This window comes from Leguminivora glycinivorella, chromosome 3 (assembly GCF_023078275.1).
Source record: "Leguminivora glycinivorella isolate SPB_JAAS2020 chromosome 3, LegGlyc_1.1, whole genome shotgun sequence".
Lineage (NCBI taxonomy): Eukaryota > Metazoa > Arthropoda > Insecta > Lepidoptera > Tortricidae > Leguminivora > Leguminivora glycinivorella.
The window spans coordinates 4,940,557-4,958,375 of NC_062973.1; the positions used below are offsets into that span (position 1 = coordinate 4,940,557).

The following is a 17,819-nucleotide window of genomic DNA, read 5'->3' on the forward strand; positions in this document are numbered from 1 at the left end:
TCTGCAAATAGTCATTGTGTTAAATTATATAATCTATATCATATTTTTTTTATTAAGACGCAACAGGAGGGGTCAATTCTCCATAAAAAAGCTCTCGACTATTTCCTCCCTATAGTTTTTAAAGATAGAGCAATGATTTTTTCAACATAGATTATTATTATTTGTATCTGTGTCTGACCGTTTTTTTTATACTCTTATTTTTAAAGACGCTAATAGAGCCCATTCAAATTTTCCAAAAACGCCCGTGTTGATTATGGTGCAAAAAAAGGTGTGGTAGGTATTCAAAAATGGTAATAATGTGCCAAAAAAACTAAACGGTCTGATACAGATTATTTTATTGTTATTCAGATTCACAAATTTCGTTACGATTGATTAAATTTTGAAGGAGGAAACAATTTTAAAGATTTTTTCGCAATAGAAATTTCGCAAAGAGTTGTTCTTAATTGACTACATTTTTTCGATAGATCTAGTTAATAACACTAGTAATAGTAGTACTTTAACCAAAATTCCCAAATTGAAAAGGGGGCATCTTTCCATTGTAGCATTTTTGGTCCATTTGCGTCTTAAGGTATAAATAGCCCCGTTCATTTTAGATTCCATTAACTCTCAAAATAGTCCTTACACCCTGGCGGGTGCTGCCTCTGCGTGTGTCCCATGATACGGGCAAGGGCAACATCCGCTCGGTGTACCTCTTACATTCCATTAAAGTGTCAAAAGGACCTCTACGCGTTGTCTTCGGCCCCGCGCACGCCTCCTTTAGGTCCGGAACACCATTGTTCCGCGATGGGAAAGACATACAAATAACCTATTAGGTTTTTTTTCTACTTGTCGACTGTAATCTGTCAATTAGGACACCACAGACTAAACTATAAGTGCTAACTTTTCAGTGTTGGATACTCTATGGCAGTTCCGACTCAATTATAATAAGCTCATTATAGTTGACTTTAGTTAACTGTAATAATTTCAATTAACAAAAAATAAAACCGCCTTCAAAAAAAGCGTGTTACAAAACACGGAGAAACTAAAAAGCCAAAAATAATAAACCTTCGAATTCAGATTTCTTATCGGATTGCAATAATCTAAACATCAAAATTATAAACAAATCAATTATTTTTGTAGTCGGTACCAGACCTGTTCGTCGCCTTGCTATTTCCTGTTTGCCCCACCCAACCATACGCAGGCTGGCCCCGACTCCAAAAATAATTGATTTGTTTATAATTTGGATGTTTAGATTATTGCAATCCGATAAGAAATCTGAATTCGAAGGTTTATTATTTTTGGCTTTTTAGTTTCTCCTTTTTTAACCGACTTCAAAAAAGGAGGAGGTTCTCAATTCGACTGAATTTTTTTTTTTTTTTTTTTTTTTTTTTTTTTTTGTATGTATGTTACTCGATATCTCCGAGAATCGTGGACCGATTTTCAAAATTTTTTTTTGATCGAACCGGTATAACCCCGAGATGGTCCCATTGACACCAAGTCAGGGTCTGATGATGGGATCCTGGAGAAATCGAGGGAACTCTTCAAATGTTATAGGCACATGTAATGTTTATTTTAGTCTATTTTTCAAAGGGACACCAGTATTTACGTCTGATGGTAATAATTTTATGTGGCTGAGCTGATGATGGAAGGTCAACTCCTCAATGGTTAGGAGTTAAAGGATAATTCTTTCACTACTGTACATGTATTCGGACTGATACATATAATATCACTAGGAACCACTAAAAATCAACTGAGCTGATGATGGAAGGTCAACTCCTCAATGGTTAGGAGTTAAAGGATAATTCTTTCACTACTGTACATGTATTCGGACTGATACATATAATATCACTAGGAACCACTAAAAATCAACAAATAAATAAACTTTTTAACAAAAAATAAAACCGCCTTCAAAAATAAGCGTTACAAAACACGGAGAAACTAAAAAGCCAAAATAATAAACCTTTCAATTCAGATTTCTTATCGTATTGCAATAAGCTAAACATCCAAATTATGAACAAATCAATTATTTTTGGAGTCGGTACCAGCCTGTGTATGGTTGGGTGGGGCAAACAGGCAATAGCAAGGCGACGAACAGGTCTGGTACCGACTACAAAAATAATTGATTTGTTTATAATTTGGATGTTTAGCTTATTGCAATACGATAAGAAATCTGAATTGAAAGGTTTATTATTTTTGGCTTTTTAGTTTCTCCGTGTTTTGTAACGCGCTTATTTTTTTTGAAGGCGGTTTTATTTTTTGTTAAAAAGTTAATTTATTTGTTGATTTTTAGTGGTTCCTAGTGATATTATATGTATCAGTCCGAATATATGTACCTACAGTAGTGAAAGAATTATCCTTTAACTCCTAACCACTGAGGAGTTGACCTTCCATCATCAGCTCAGCCACATAAAATTATTACCATCAGGCGTAAATACTGGTGTACCTTTGGAAAATACACTAAAAACATTACATGTGCCTATAACATTTGAAGAATTCCCTCGATTTCTCCAAGATCCCATCATCAGACCCCGACTTAGTGCCAATGGGACCATCTCGGGGTTATACCCGTTCGATTAAAAAAAAATTTTTGAAAATCGGTCCACGATTCTCGGAGATATCGAGTAACATACATACAAAAAAAAACATTCAGTCGAATTGAGAACCTCCTCCTTTTTTGAATTCGGTTAAAAATAGAACTTCATACAATTTCTATACTAATTTGCGATACCTGGCAAATTTTCCTGCATCTGAAACACATTTTTTTTATCTGTCGCGTTATCGGCCTATCAGAGACGGTTATTACAAACAATTGGTTGCTAGGTAATTCGATGTTGATACAACGGTGAGCGACTCTATTAACATTAATTTCAACTTACATAAATGATAATATTTCTGTCCATTGATGATGAAGATCATGACTCGTAGAAAAAATATTGTATACAATAGTGATATAGTTAAGCTTTTCACTCTCGTACCGTACCGTACTACTAGGCCACTCAGCAAGCTTCGTGGCCTAAACACGGTACTCGACTGAAAAGCTTTGTATTATATCAAGATTGTATATAAAATACTATTATAATATGTTTATATATTTTGTATTGTTTTGTAAGTGGTTTTGTATTTTACTTTTATAATCATATTATAAAAAACCTAGCCTAAGAGATAAAATGAATAAGAAGAATAACCTATAATTACTTTTTATATTGTTTTGTATTGTGTTTTTTTGTATTTTACTTTTTTATTCATATTATAAACAACCTAACTTAAGATGTACGAGTAAAATGAATAAAGAGAATTAACCTTAACACTAGGTAGGGTAAGATTTTAAAATCTTTAAGTTAATTTTTATCTTAGATTTGAGGGTTTCGCAACGTATGGTTTATAAAAGAAAATAAAATCCTTGTATACGTACTATCCTAAAAATAAAAATAGACGAGGAAAAATGATCGGACATTTGATGCGACACGAGTCACGACCACTTTTTTATAACTATTCTGGAGGGGCGGATAGGACGTAAGAGATGTCGAGGAAAGCCCAGACGCAGCTACATGGACCAAGTAAAATAAAAAGTAGGGGCCGTGCCGTATCAAAGAGTCAAAGAGCTGGCACAGGATAGAAATAGCAGCTGGAAAATATTCCACCGACAAGAGATTATCTTTAATTTATGATGATGATGTATTCTTATATCTGGTGTCCTATCGTTTGACCAAAACTTGTTTAGCAAATTGACACTTGACAACCAACTACTGGCAAAATGATTTTTTGGCAAATCTTTACTTTACAAAAACATTTTTGACAAATTATTGGCATGACCAAATAATTAACCTACAAAATTACATTTTATAAGAGATACTTTTGACAAGTTAATATTTGACAAATAAGTTGACTAATAAAACTACGTTTAGCCTAAAAATGTTTGCTATAATGTATTATTTGACAATTGATTCTGTAATAGTAATTTATAACATGAGTCAAATGAAAAACATTATTCCGAATCAAATCATTTATATTAATTATAAATTCTGCACTCTTTGATTGTCATTATTGTAATTTTAAATGAACAGCCAGCGATTTTAATAATTTTATCTCTGAATATTCGTTTTTCAACATTAATATCCTGTTAATTCGTTCGTCCTTGGTGACGTATTTGCTTTTTTTTTCTGGAGGAGCACCAGCCATTTTTTGTTCAATTAAACCCTCGATCGTTGCTTATCGTTTCTTTAATTAGTTCCTTAATCAGAAAATATACTCCTGGATGATGTTAATTGCATAGAATAACCCTAACGAGCAAAACCTGTCGGAGCAAACCGATCCGGATAGGTTAGGTTAGAAGCCTAAGGCGGGAGCTTTGCTCCCGCCTTAGGCTTCGAGGTTATTTTTTTTTAACAACCCAGAAAACGTAAGCAACTATTGTAACTTACCTCAAAATAATCTGCCCCAAATGAAAATTGCAACCATGCAAAATTATTCCCTCAAAGTTAGATCGCAAACTTGAGATGGCTGCTTTTTCAAAATCTAAAACGCATACTTTTGGCTTTATAACAATGTTATTTTCTGCTCCATACTCAATCAGCATTTCAAACATCATATCATATGACCTTTTATCTTTGTGAGAACACAGACAAAATACGAGTGGAAATGTTTTATGATCGTTCAACAATCAAGTTTTTATCACATAACAATTTATTATATAATATTTGGTAAATTAATCTATTTGTCAAACATATCAATAGGTAAAATGAAAAATATACAAATGATCGTTTATTAAATAACACATTTTTCTAATGTATTAGTTACTAAATGAATATTTGTCAAGTAAGTTTTTGTAAAATGATACATTTGCGGAATAACACATTTGCCAATTACTATATTGATGAAACGTTTTTTGTAAAATGAACATTTGCTAAAATTGTTTTGGTCAAACATTAGTGAACCACCTAATCTACCTATGATAGCAAGTATGCGGAATAAAAGATCTTCTAAATATACGCTGCGCTGCGTGGTATGTACATATATGCGTGCCGTTTACGAGAACCTACGCAACACATGTAAGCAGATGAGTATGATTCATTCTTGTTCATTCTCTCCCGCTTGCATGTGTTGCGTACGTACATGGTACGCATACATAAGTACATACGCGATCACCAAAACGGAGATGGAGCCGGTACAGGGAGCAAATAAAATAGAAAATAATATTCAAACGGCAAATCCAAAATGTATTATATTTCCGATGGTATGAGAGGCTTTTGACACCTGTCAAAAATTGACATTAAAATATCAATCATTTACATATATAATTATGTAAATATCATAATAAAGCATACGAGAGGTTAAAAGCTCTACTGCATATCAGCGGTAGTTGCGGTATAGTATTTTCCCCCTATACCACACGCTTTGACCCCTCGGCGTATGCGGACGTATCCATTCTCGCCCCACAGTACTCCATAAGAGTTCTTCAGTATCCAGAACTCTTTACCGTTTTCTGTAACAAAAATAAACACTGTTAAGCACATGCAGGGGGGTTACCATGACGTACTAAAGACGTTCAGTTTAGGTTGAGAGAAAGGGACACAGCTATAGCAGTTGGGTCTCTATTGGTTCCCATAATTTTTTTAAGTCCGATTTTTACTATCCATAACGTTTTCCGTCATAATTTGTCTTAGTCATATTATCACTAGTCATAAAATTAAACGTCAGAAATTATAGTTCCGATTTTTGAAAGTCATAATTATTGTTAGTCATAAAATTTATTAGCCATAATAATCAAAGTCCATAGTTGTACAAATCCATAATGTTGAAGGAAATAAACTTATTTGGAATAATTGTTCTAAGGATTTTGTCACAAGTCATAATGATTAATAACCATGTGTTTCTTCACTAATATTAGCGTTCAATGGGATCTCTATTGTTTCCCATAAAAAATGTTGCAATGTTTTTTCGTCTGCATTTTCGTAAGTTGTAATCTGGCTTACTAACTTCCTCAGTATTTATTAAATTTTCATGGCACCTATTAAACCAATTGGTCTCGCCAAGGAGCTGACGTCGACAACTTCTATATCCGCTTTTAAGGACAAAATATAACTAGCAAAAGGAAACTAACGAAACTAACTACACGAGGCAAAGGGTTGCTTTTGAAACAATCTATTTCCGCTCTAAGGTACAAAAGGAAACTAACGAACCTACACGAGGAAAAGTGTTATTTTTAAAACAATTTAGTTCCACCAGTGGGTAGACAGAGCCCCGCTACTCAGGGCTCCTATTTGCGCTCTAAGGAATCAAAGGAAACTAACAACCTACCTGAGGAATAGGGTTACTTTTTGTTTTGAAGTTATAAATAATATTTTATGTATAAAAATTTTCTGTGTAATTATATGTATGTCTGAAGGGATGTCTGAAATATAATACACTTTAGGAATATTAGACATTGAATCTATACGAAGACCAATCAGTAGGGCTTCAAAATATATGCTTAATAATATTTCTGAATAATTATTGTTATACTTTTCAATTTTATACTCATCAACTTTATGACTTTTGAGATTATGATATCCAATATTATGGTTTGTTATTGTTAGAACCATTAAACGTTATTCGTAACAAAAATTATGACTAGTGATGTTTATGACCACAAAATATATGAATAACAACTTCTGACTAACGAAATTATGAACAATAACTTTATGGGAAAGAAAGGGATCCCATAGCAGTTACATAGCTCCGTCCCTCTCTCTCAACCTAAACTGAACGGCTTTAGCACGTCATGGTAACTCCCCTGAAAACGTTATTGGATGAAGACAGTCGTGACTGCAACATTAAGATGATACAGGAGGAATCAATTCTCCATAAGTACAAACTCTTTCGACTTTTTCCTCCTTGGTTTTCGAAGATAGAGCAATGATTTTTTCAACACAGATTATTATTATTTTGATCTGTGTCGCATTGTTTTTATATTTTTCCCCTCACTAGCTCGGAAACACGTGTTTTGTCCTTTAATACCAGCGGGTAAAAACGCATTTTATCCACTAGTGGGTAAAGTAATTTGACCTTGAATAAAGTCAAATTAACTGCTTTAAAATTGATAAAAATAGGTGAATCTAGTAATAAAGATGATTTACCACCTGTGGAACTACTGGAAGCAGTGATAAACGCATTTTTTGCGTTGTAGTCTCCTCAATATAGTGAGGGGAAAAGTTTTGTGTTACACACGGGTGTAAATGTATATTTACTTCTCGTGTGTTAAAAAACTCGCAAGTTAGGATTCTATTCTCGAACCACTCGCTTCGCTCGTGGTTCAACTATAGAATTCTTTCGCTTGCTCGTTTTTCAATTCCACACTCGGCGTTAAAATACAACTTTGCCCCCAAACAAATAACTATTTATTTATAAAGACGCTAGAGCCAATCAAAAAATTCCATTCTGGCCTTTTTCATTATGGCGCAAAAAAGGTGTGATGAAAGGAAGGCAGTCGCTTTCGTATAAACTAGTGCCTACACGAAGCCTTGGTATTTGTTGTCAAGACTCCAGGCTTACGTGAGCCGTGCCAATGGGAAATGCGATCCTTATCCCCGCGCGAACCCCGGCGGGTTGCTTAGTTTCAAATTGAAAACTAGTAAAGTCAAGTAAAAACTAGTACTTTTAGTAGTGTTTTTGATCGATTAAGATTAATATAATTTAAATTTAAATTGTTACATACCTTCCCCATACCCTACTAAGAGAACGCAGTGATCTAAAGGTTTACCGGTGCACAAGTCAGGTTCCAGAATTCCTCCAGAATAGTGTTTAAAATCCGCAGAATTTAAGCCTGAAATCAAACAAAATTACAAAAAATCAAACCATTTCTACACAGTGTGTTGCCACCATGCGGGAATTTATTAAAACTGATAATTATATGATCCGTTATAAGGTACCAATCGTTAGCGTATAAATCATACTAATTTAAATTAACTCCAAAATTAATTTTCAGAAATCCGCACATTCAATGTACAATGTACGTGTATACTTTGTAACTGTCATGACTCACATCGCTAATACTTATGAGATGTCATTGCCCTTACATGATGACAAGTGACTTTGCCGTACATTGTTGGCAATATTATTTTTGCTAGGTACCTCCAAAGTTTACTACTACCTAAAAAGTATTTTTTTTATTGATTTTTAAATTAAAGGCATGATTAAGTTAAATAACAACTCCTTTAAGAAGGCTGGTAACACACTGTAGTATATTTCTGCATTAATGTTTCGTTTGGTGTTCACCAGTACGGAACAGTGACATTTGGTGCAGTGGAACTCCTGATGACGGTCAGAACGGAGTTCCTCAAATCTGAACGGCACGCTTATAGTGACTTTGGTATTTTTATAAGAACAGCATGTCCTTGTCCTTACGTCCAGAACAGTGACATTTGGTGCAGTGGAACTGCTGATGATGGCCAGAACATAACTTTTCAAATTTGGACGGCACACTTTGATATTTTTATAAGAAGTTCATGCATTTAAGTTCAGAACAGTTACATTTATTTAGTTATGTTTGTTAAGCACTTTGAGTATTCAAGTCAAATTTTGTCAAGCTTCGATTTCTTATAATCGGATTCATGAGGAATTGAATAAACTCCTCAAACCTTAACGTTATACGTATATTGACTTTTGTTGCCATCAAATAATTAAAGCATTAAAAGCAGTTTAAAAAAATACCTACACATTTCTACATAATCCAACATTCGCAAGTAGCTTTCACCAGAACCCCAAAGGCGGCGGTTTTTATTTCTTAAAAATTATACAAAATCGACTTGTTGATTCAAATGACGAGTAACTTGTAGAATGTACTAGTTACACGTTCCAAAATCTAACTTGTTTGAACCAAAAAGCACGTAGGCGCTATTTTAACCAAAAAACTTGTTGAACAAACATGTAAACTGGTTGTTTTAACTCTCAGTGTATTAACAAAAAAAAAAACGTTTATTCAGAATGTAAAGCTTAACCCTATTACATATCTTCTGCCAAACCACTTTGTGGTTTGTTGGCAGACGAGGCTCCCATACACTTATCAAGCTAAAATACCTCATAGTTTTTTTAGATATATGTATAATATTTATATATATAAGTTTTTGCTATGCATACACACACACACATGTACATATACGTATAGGATGCATGTATGCGTAGCCAAAACCTAGCTTACCTTAACCCTTTTAGGAAGCGTACTTAGTTGCACGCAACTATTAGGTAAGTTACATTAGTTAGTGTTAATTACCTACTAACTATACATATAAATACACTGTAGTATACTCACAGATAGCCAAAGGTCCAAAGCTTATTAGAAAAGAACGCAAATAGTTTTCATTGAATACGGGGAGTAGTGAGTAAACTTGAGGTATCACGTGGGTAACTACCTTTTTGCTAATTTGACAAGTCTGCCTTTCTGGATGATATTGGTAGTCTTTTTCCAGCATAACTCCTGGGAGGAACCAGTATCCACTTAAATAAAAAAGAAACAAAAGTCGGTTGCTGAATAAGTACAGTCAACATTTGAAATGCTTGTTAATAAATATGATAATTTGGGCAGTTAACAACCCTTCGTAAACGTGTAGTATAAGAAAATATTTTTACCACATACAGTTCGTATGTGTACCACTATAAACTCTACTGCACGGGAAGCATGGTCGCGCGATAGACGATAAAATATCAGGCCGTCCCTATCGCACTTACAAATAGTGCGCGCGCGACCATGCTTCCCGTGCTGGTTGAATAGACAATGTCACATAATGTAAACATGTCAGTTTGCTTCAGTTCGTTTGCCTGTGCGGTCGGCCGGCCGCACAAATATACATTGGACTATCGAGTATTTTATTGACTCCACGGATATTTCCAAGTTTCATATATACAGAATGAAATCTTGTGCAGCATTTTATGTTCGGTGACTGGCTGTATGTAGTCCCCTATTTGAATTTAGAATAATCTATAAACTTCAAGTAGAATGAACGCTTGGCGGGGCATTCGAATTGGAGCAGGGATTGAATAGATTATTGTAACTATACTACTCCAAACGCGAATTCAAGTCCAAAAAATCTACTACGATGTTACTACTGCAAGAAAATGTTTATAAGATAGTGTAATCTTTTTTTTATAAAAGCACACGCAAAGATAATTTATTTATTGATAATTTCAATTCTTTGACTTAAATAATTAATAGTATTTACTTATTTACATAAATACTAGGACGCCCGAATAAAAAAAATATTTTTCATATTTTTTGGTTGCAATGTTGGTTTTGCGTTTGTATCACTTCAGGTGTTAATAACGTTTGGTACATTATTTTACGGTAAAGAAAACCTCAGACATTGTGATATATTTTTTTAATATACTGTACTGTACTTGACTTGACTTATTAATGAAATTGTGTACATCGCGTTTTATGGTTGTCATGGTCGTTCTTTTTTTCGGAGGCGGCCATGACACCAGGGTTTGTCACTTTCATCAACTTTCATTCATTTTTGAAAATTTATTGTGCTCCGTGGTGATTTCTGCCTTGTTGAGTTTTTGTTTTTTGTTAAATTTTTGTTTCCTGTTGAGATATTGTGTGACTAGTTTAATACACATTTGCAGAAATTGCACCGGGCTGACAAATGCCATCTTTAGTGCATAAATTTTTGATTTATTTATTCATTATTTTAGGTGTAAGTAAGTTAATTACTGGAAACGTGCATGAAGGAGTTAGGCATTGTTACAAATACCCCTAATCTAAATACCAATGACCAAGATTCATAATTTGTGGCGGACGTTGCCACTAATTATATCTACTGATAAGATTTAAAACAAAAGAAACACACACACAACACGGGAAAAAACATCAACCACGCATCACCAGTCGCGAATTTAAACATACGTATAATTTTGTATTTTGGGTTTTTTATATGCTATAAAGAATGTTTTTATTTAAAAGGTTGACGTATCCTGAATAGTATTTTGACAGTGACATAAGTGACATTGACAGCTATGACATTGACGTATCTGTCGTAGTTTTATTGGACTTGAAATAAAAAAAACCGGCCAAGAGCGTGTCCGTCCACGCTCAGTGTAGGGTTCCGAAGTTTTCCGTATTTTTCTCAAAAACTACTGAACCTATCAAGTTCAAAACAATTTTCCTAGAAAGTCTTTATAAAGTTCTACTTTTGTGATTTTTTTCATATTTTTTAAACATATGGTTCAAAAGTTAGAGGGGGGGGGACGCACTTTTTTTTCCTTTAGGAGCGATTATTTCCGAAAATATTAACATTATCAAAAAACGATCTTAGTAAACCCTTATTCATTTTTAAATACCTATCCAACAATATATCACACGTTGGGGTTGGAATGAAAAAAAATATCAGCCCCCACTTTACATGTAGGGGGGGTACCCTAATAAAACATTTTTTTCCATTTTTTATTTTTGCACTTTGTCGGCGTGATTTATATACATATTGGTACCAAATTTCAGTTTTCTAGTGCTAACGGTTACTGAGATTACCCGCGGACGGACGGACGGACGGACGGACGGACGGACGGACAGACAGACATGGCGAAACTATAAGGGTTCCTAGTTGACTACGGAACCCTAAAAAAGTACATAAAAAGACCCATATAAAGTGTTTCTCTTAGGTACGTCAGTATATTAGTACTTAGAGGCCCGGAAGGAAGGGGCTGCCTTGTGCTGATTTACTTTTTGCCAGAGGTGGAAGTAATCCACACTGCAGGCTTGGCCCGACTCGGCTGCACTTCACCTTAGTTTAAAAAATAAAACTTGCTTTATGATAAGCCACGGTTCGCCGCCATAACATCCGGCGTGTTTGCAACAATCAAGGGCCTGGCCCTCAGAGAACGCCAAGCACTGTCTATACTTCATGTTGTACCTGGCTTCCATAGCACCTGCAAAAATATTAAATAAGCAAAAACATAATTTCTCTTCAGAATGTGTGAGAGGCCACCTAAAAAACAGGTATAACCTTATTTTATTATTTGATTAATCTTAAATAATAATATCCTCACTACTTTAAAAAAAACTTGTATCTTCGTCTGTCAATGAAAAGCAAATTGTAGTATGTATGGAATGCATATAGATAGATGTACTGCGTTTTAACTTTGAGGAACAGCGTGAGATACGAGATTTTTTAAAAGTAGTGACGATACGTAGCTCGATAAAAAATATTGTGACTAATAACATACTACAACTTTTCAGGTTTAAAGATGTGCTTAAACGCCACATGATGAAGAGCTGCGAAATTGACCCGTTCCTCTGGGAGAAGCAAGCCACCGACCGCCCTGTGTGGAGATCTTTTGTCGCTAAGAAATCAAATAACTGAGTCCCGTCGACTTTTCAAACTGGATATCCGACGGGATGAGCTGAAGGCCCGTCCTCCTGCGGCTATTCCATATAATTACATTAACGGTGTGCTGTCATGCCCGTCGTGTGCACGGGTTTTCGCAAATAAATTCGGCTACGTGAGCCACATGCGAGCACATCAACGTACTCAACAAAGGAGTTGAAAACAGTCACCATGGTCGGATACGGCCGGGAGATATATAAATAAGATAAATACTAATAAATAGTACATAAATTGGACAAAATAAAATAAGGCAAACCTACCTATAGCACTAAAGATATACCCGCTGCCACATTTCCCCTGATCCTTGACGTGTGATACGACCCCCATTTTCCTCCAATCAAATTCAGGTAAACTGGAGTAACTAGACACAGTGCTTGCGGTATTAGCAAAAGCTTCTGATACATTCCTCACAGGCACGACTCCGCTATATAACTCCAGCTCCTCAGGTTTTAAATCAGAGAAATGATTTATCGCAAACACGGTCATAGGATACTTTTCATTTCGAGAGTTAATATCTTTTAAACTTTCCTTGAAAATCTCTAGCCTTTCTAAATATTCCCTTCGGTCGTATACTTTTTCATGCTGCTTAACAAAATTTTTGAATAGATTCTCGGCGTGGCGTAGGTCGTAGTGTGGTTTATCGAGATGAGACGCCGCTGTGACTGCGCCGGCGAGGCAGACCGCCGCCCATGCTGCCCAAACTAACATGTTCACTTGTAGATTACTTGTAACTGTGGATATCAGTCGTTTCAGGGCGTTTATATACTCATATAATTATACTTAAGGCATTCGTTGTTTTTAGGTACCTCCGTGCTATCGTACGAGTATTTACGGCTCATAATTCTTGTAATTTCATAAAATAATTACCTAGAATATTTTAACTACAGTTAAACCGCCTTTGTGATAACATAATTTCTAACCTTGTCATACCTAAAACATTCCAATACAATTATTTACTCCATTTTGGTCTTTAAAAAGTCATGAATTTTTTTGCAACATTTTTTGCACCCGACTATTCAAACATGTAAAATATTTTACTTTATAAATTTGCCAAAACAAGTTTAAAAATCAAATCAAATATAAAATCAAGTATAAAATGTCAATCGCATTAGCAGGTATCTAATCGCAGGTAACTAAAATATTACGAAGATTTTGCTAACCCATTTATATGTATAGTTACAGTACTAGTGTTACTACTTAAGTGACTTTACTTTTCAACTAGGCAATCATGTTTCTTTCACATCACCAATCGGGGTGGCGGTCGGTACCTCGTCGTGGGGACGCTCCTGAACCGACCTCATTATATCAGAAAAAACGCGATGTAGGAAATGAGCGTTCAACGTCATCTATCGGTAAATTAAGTAAACAAATGTGCGCGATCTAGTATGCAAGATGATTATTATGGGATAAATATTTATTGCATGAACCAATTTTAACTATTTGTTTTTATTTGAAAGCAGGTACTTTTATTGTTATTCGTAAAAAAGCAAATATGAAAAGTTTTTTATAAAGAAAAAAAAAATCAAAACACGTGTACGATTTTATTTTTACTGTGATATTCAAAATAGTAGCCATGTGTGGTAAAAACTCAACTACGGAAATAAGGGGGGGGGGGGGGGGGTATTTTTCACATTACCTTTTCCTTAAAAAACATTTTTTTTTCCACACCAAACAGACAGACAGACAGACGGACAGAGTCGCACTAGAAGGGTTTCCTTTGTACCTTTTTGGGTACGGAACCCTAGAAACCATAATAATTATTATAAATTAAACCGCCATGTGGTATGTTGATTCGACGATCATTGTCCCGATATAGTCAGGGACCAAACGACCTCTTTTACAAAAAGTCGTCGACATCTCTTCTAAATACCTAAAACAGGTATGGATGTGTTCCTCGTTATCTCCAGATTACGAATTGACCTGTTTTAGTTTAAGGAGGGGGGGACGGGTTGAGAAAAAGGGGGGAGAAAGATGGCGGCCGACCATCATAGATATTTATTCACATCTCGACTCCTATGGCACCAATCTGTTCGTGCAAGGTGTCGTTTGAAAGCTTATTAAACCTACTTTAATTGTTTTCAAATAACTATACTCATAACAGTAACCGTTTACGAAATATTTGAAAATATGTGTTTTTTTATCGCGCATGAGTTGCACAAGTACTAGAAAAAATGCGTCTAACTCAATAAACAATAACTTTACCACAATTGATGTTATTATAAAATTTTCGCGTCTATTCATGCTCTTTTTAAAAATATAAGTTTCATTGGTATATGATAATATATAACCATGTAATTACGAATTTGGTTTAGCAGGAGTCACTCTGCCCGGTCGCAGAAATGGGCGCTGACCGTAGTAAAGTATTCAATATTTTTGAGGTCCTATTTTACGGATCCATATGCGAGAGGTATCGTTTCAAAGCTAATTAAACCTACTATATTTTTTTATAAATAACTATAATCATAAAGGTAGCTGTTTAGAAAATATTTGAAAATATGTGTTTTATAGACCATGAGTCGCACAAGTACCTACTGGTAAAAAATGCTTCTTAATCAATAAACAACAACTTTTCCGGAATTAATGTTAGTATAAGATTTACGCGGAATTTCGTGCGCTTTCTAATAACATAAGTTTTATTGGTGTATGATATTATATAACCAAGTAATTACAAATATGGTTAAGTAGGGGCCACAGCGCCCGGCCACGTATGGATGCTGACCGTCGCCAAATTTTCTATATTTTTCAGATCCTATTTTATTTAACAGGTATCTTTTGAAAGCATATTATGCGTACTATCATTAGTTCTCAATAATTTTAGTTGTAACTGTAGTAGCTAACAAAATATTTGAAAATATGCATTGGAACCGATGTGAGTAAAACATGCTTCTAGCTCAATGAATTATATTTTTTTCCGCAATTGATATAATAACAAAATAAACGGCGAAATGTATGACCTTTTCAAATAATAAGTTTTGTCAGTATTGCATAAACAATTAATGTTAATTTATCCATCATACTCACTGCGCACCGTCATATACATGGATGACCATTTTCGTTGCCGTGTTCATAATTTTTAAGATTGTATCTTGGTGCATGACCAATAAACAATAACTTTACCGCAAATAATGTTATGATAAGATTTACAGGACATTTCATATGCTTTCTAAAAATATAAGTTTTATTGATGTATGATATTATACAACCAAGTAATTACGAATTTGGTTTAGCAGGTGTCACTGCACCCCCGTGACGTAAATAAGTGCTAACCGTCGCCTAATTTTACGTATTTCTCAGATCCTATTTTAGCGATCAATTTGTGAGAGGTATCATTTGAAAGCATATTATGCGTACTATCGTTACTTTTTAATAATTTTAGTCGTAATTGTAGAAGTTAACAAAATATTTGACAATATGTGTATTTTTACTGTATATGAATAGCATTCGCACTGATACGAGTGAAACATGCTTCTAGCTCAATAAATTATATTTTTCTGCAATTGATATAATAACGAAATGAACCGCAAAATGTATGGCCTTTACAAAAAATGAGTTTTGTTAGTTTTGCCTAAACAATTAATGTTAATTTGTCCACCATACCCACTGCGCACGGTCAATCGTCATATAAACGGATGTCCACCGCCGTTGCCTTAATTTTTTCATCATTTTACAGATTTTATTTTACTGATCAATTAAGTATATAAGTAAATTCGATACGTGATAGATTATATTTATTATGAATATACGATTAGTGAAATAAAATCTGAAAAAGGCAACGACGGTGGACATCCATTTATATGATGGTGCGCAGTAGGTGAGCTGAACAAATTCAAATTAATTGTTTATGCAATACAAACCAAACTTATTTTTTGTGTAAGTCATACATTTTCCGTTTATTTTGTTATTATTTCAATTGCGGAAAACTATAATTTATTGAGCTAGAAGCGTGTCTTATCAATGCCAATGCTATTCATGCACAGTAAAATACACATATTACTAATCAAATATTTTGTAAACTTCTACAGTTTCGACTTGAAATATTAGAAATAAAGATAGTACGCATAATATGCTTTCAAATGATACCTCTCACAAATTTATCAGTAAAATAGGATCTGAGTAACGTAGAAAATTTGGCGACGGTCAGTCAGCACCCAATATCGTGACAGGGCGCAGTGACCCCTGCTAAACCAAATTCGTAATTACTTGGTCATATATTATCATACACCAATAAAACTTATATTTTTAGAAAGCACATGAAATTTCGCGAAAATTTTATAATAACATTAATTGCGGTAAAGTTATGGTTTATTAAGTTAGAAGCATTTTTTATCTGTATATGTGCAACTCGTGCTCGAAAAAAAAAGTCATGTTTTCAAATATTTTGTAACCAGCTACCTTTATAACTATAGTTATTCAAAAATAATTATAGCAGGTTTAATTTGCTTTCAAATGATACCTCTTACATATGGATCCGTAAAATAAGAACTTAAAAATATTGAATACTTTACTACGGTCAGCGCTCATTTTTATGCGACCGGCGGAGTGACCACTACGAAACAAAATTCGTAATTTAATGGTTATATTATCACTTACCAATAAAACTTATATTTTTAGAAAGCTCATGAATAGTGGCGTAAATTTTATAATTACATCAATTGCGGTAACGTTATTGTTTATTGACTTAGAAGCATTTTTTACCAGTACTTGTGCGATTCATGCTCGATAAAAAACACATATTTTCAAATATTATGTAAACAGCTACCTTTAATATTATAGTTAAGTGTAAACAATTATAGTAGGTTTAATTATCTTTCAAACGATACCTCTCCTATATGGATCCGTAAAATAAGACCTCAAAAATATTGAATACTTTACTACGGTCAGCGCCCGTTTATGCGACCTGGAGGATAACCCCTGCCAAACAAAATTCTTAATTACATGGTTATATATTATCATATACCAATGAAACTTATATTTTTAGAAAGAGCATGAATAGACGCAAAATTTTTATAATAACATCAATTGCGGTAAAGTTATTGTTTATTGAGTTAGACGCATTTTTTACTAGTACTTGTGCAATTCATGCGCGATAAAAAAACAAATATTTTCAAATACTTCCTAAACGGTTACTTTTATGAGCATAGTTATTTGAAAACAATTAAAGTAGGTTTAATAAGTTTCAAATGACACCTCGCACGAACAGATTGGTGCCATAGGACTCGAGATGTGAATAAATATCTATGATGGTCGGTCGCCATCTTTCCCCCCCTTTTTCTCGACCCGTCCCCCCCTCCTTAAACTAAAACAGGTCAATTCGTAATCTGGAGAGGACGAGGAACATATCCATACCTGTTTTAGGTATTTACAAGAGATGTCGACGAAAATCGTGAAGGAGACGACTTGTGGCCAAATTGGCTCTAGACTAATAGTCGTTTCAGCGAACGGTCTCATAGCGAAGAGTCTCGACCAACATCTTAACCCTTAATT

At 34.4% G+C, this 17,819-nt stretch overlaps 1 protein-coding gene across 1 annotated transcript; it reads right to left on the reverse strand.

Moving 5' to 3' along the window:
• Positions 1-5,182: 5,182 nt before the first annotated feature.
• On the reverse strand, positions 5,183-13,031 carry LOC125224760 (probable cysteine protease RD19D). The gene is made up of 5 exons (XM_048128210.1): positions 12,596-13,031; positions 11,757-11,877; positions 9,266-9,450; positions 7,673-7,780; positions 5,183-5,461 (listed from the first exon to the last, which is right to left on the reverse strand). The coding sequence occupies exons 1-5, from the start codon at positions 12,819-12,821 to the stop codon at positions 5,319-5,321; spliced, it is 783 nt and encodes a 260-aa protein (XP_047984167.1). The 5' UTR covers positions 12,822-13,031; the 3' UTR covers positions 5,183-5,318.
• Positions 13,032-17,819: the final 4,788 nt, after the last annotated feature.

Coding starts and splice junctions, on each gene's coding strand:
- LOC125224760 (XM_048128210.1), bottom strand. CDS start 12,821: ATGACCGTGTTTGCGATAAATCATTTCTCTGATTTAAAACCTGAGGAG. Junction 9,451..11,756: donor GAACCGTGGCTTATCATAAA/GCAAGTTTTATT, acceptor TTTTTATTTAAG/TGGATACTGGTTCCTCCCAG. Junction 7,781..9,265: donor CTTTGGACCTTTGGCTATCT/GTGAGTATACTA, acceptor GTTTGATTTCAG/GCTTAAATTCTGCGGATTTT.